At 41.2% G+C, this 2,215-nt stretch overlaps 1 protein-coding gene across 1 annotated transcript; it reads left to right on the top strand.

The window, feature by feature from the left end:
* The first annotated feature begins 832 nt into the window (after positions 1–832).
* On the top strand, positions 833–1,795 carry Or2t47d (olfactory receptor family 2 subfamily T member 47D). The gene is given in 1 exon segment (NM_001000006.1): positions 833–1,795. A coding segment is annotated over 1 exon segment (963 nt).
* The last annotated feature ends 420 nt before the right edge of the window (positions 1,796–2,215 follow it).

Raw genomic sequence — 2,215 nt, 5'->3', positions numbered from 1 at the left:
AAGTGGCTGTCAGTCCACAGAGATGCTGTTGCCACACCCTGGCCTGGCAACCAGCAGTGACTGCTAAACCCTCAGTCTCCTGTTGAAGCTTAGAGCAAATGGACAGCCTGTGAGGAGATGAACTAGGAGAAGCAGAGACCAGAAGAGGTGGGACTTCCAATAAACTCTGCCTAACCAGGGTTGGATGAGAAACACATTATGTGTATTATTGTGTCTACAATTTCATATGAATATGTTTATATAAATGTACATTGAAAGACCATTTATCCATCAAAACGATGTTACAGGACAGTTCGAATTCAATTTGAAATAGACTGTATGCAGTACTCAACTAAGATGCTGTACCACATTATTCTAAAACCACGCTCCTCATAGAATGCTAAACTGGGGAGTACAAGCGACATTATGCTAGCAAAAGAAGCTCTACAATGTTTTTTAAGACCAACTTGTGTATACATTAACATCTGAATAATGTGTTTGTTTGTTTCCTTGCTTGCATTCCACTTAAACTGATGTTTGTTGGAACTGGTTCATTTTTGTCTGTAATTCATTATTTTTGTTGAAAGCAAAGAGTTATCTTACAAATATCAAAAACTTGTTGATAGAGGACACTATTTGCCATGAGGAAAGACCACAATCATGAACTCTGCCAGCTCTACTCTGAGTGGTGATGGCTCCAAACACAGACAGATGTGAATTTTTAATTTTTTAAATTTCTTACAGTATAGGTAGATTATCATTTTCAAATCTACAGGCCCAGAAATTTTCTCAGCTAGTAGGATTTTATGTATATCACTAACCATAAACCTTCTTGGTTGCCTAGGAGACACACATGGACCTCACCTCCTGGATCAACAACTACACTGGGCAATCAGATTTCACTCTGGTAGGATTCTTCAGTCAGTGCAAATACCCTGCCCTGCTTGCTGTGGTAATATTTGTGGTTTTCCTGATTGCCTTGTCTGGGAATGCCCTCCTGATCCTGTTGATACTCTCTGACACCCACCTTCACACACCCATGTACTTTTTTATCAGCCAGCTGTCCCTCATGGACATCATGTACATTTCTGTCACTGTCCCCAAGATGCTCATGGACCAGGTGCTGGGGAGCCACAGGATCTCAGCTGCTGCCTGTGGGATGCAGATGTTCCTCTACCTGACACTAGCAGGTTCAGAATGTTTGCTTCTGGCTGCCATGTCTTATGACCGCTATGTGGCCATCTGCCATCCACTCCGGTATCATGTCCTCATGAACTACAGGGTGTGTCTCCTCCTGTTATCTCTCTGTTGGCTCCTCGGATTCTTGGATGGCTTCATGTTCACCCCTGTCACTATGACATTCCCATTCTGTGGATCGCGGGAGATCCATCACTTCTTCTGTGAGGTTCCTGCTGTGACAAAGCTCTCCTGCTCAGACACCTGGCTTTATGAGACCCTCATGTATGTGTGCTGTGTGCTCATGCTTCTCATCCCTGTGACAGTCATTTCAGGATCCTACTCATCCATCTTCCTCACTGTTCTCAGGATGAACTCAGCAGAGGGTAGGAAGAAGGCTCTTGCAACCTGCTCCTCCCACATGACTGTGGTCATCCTCTTCTATGGAGCTGCTGTCTATACCTACATGCTACCTAACTCGTTCCACACTCCTGAGAAGAACATGGTGGTGTCTGTGTTTTACACCATACTCACACCTCTGTTGAACCCACTAATATATAGTTTTAGGAATAAGAATGTCACTGAGGCTATGAGGAAATGGTTGGGTGTAAGCACCCTCTTCCAAGAAATTGTAAAGTAATCCAGAATGCATATTCCTTTAGCTTGTCTCTATGCATCTGTTGATCCCAGTCTCATGCTAAGGTTATTCATGATCCTTCATGTCTCATTTCATATTCATCATTTTTTAAGAACTATTTCTTTATTCATAAATTTTCTTCATTGATATACTTCTTGTCCATTCAGAAATCTTATTTGAGTTGTGCCATTGTTACATTTTATGAAGTTGATAATGACGGTGTAATTTCCTGGGAAAAAAGTCTTACCACTTGATGTTATGTCATATTGAAAAATAAATGGTCGTGAAGTGTTCAACTGATAAAAGATAGAGTAAGACAGAAGAACAGTGTTTAACAATGTTAACCAGTAGTGACTAAGAGCATTGGCATATTGAAATAATTCTGTGTATCCTCTTGGTAATTAATGTAAAATTAAAATTACG

This window comes from Rattus norvegicus, chromosome 10 (assembly GCF_021556685.1).
Source record: "Rattus norvegicus strain SHRSP/BbbUtx chromosome 10, alternate assembly SHRSP_T2T, whole genome shotgun sequence".
NCBI lineage: Eukaryota > Metazoa > Chordata > Mammalia > Rodentia > Muridae > Rattus > Rattus norvegicus.
The sequence above is the reverse complement of the archived record's forward strand: the minus strand, read 5'-3'. Positions and strand labels throughout refer to the sequence as shown.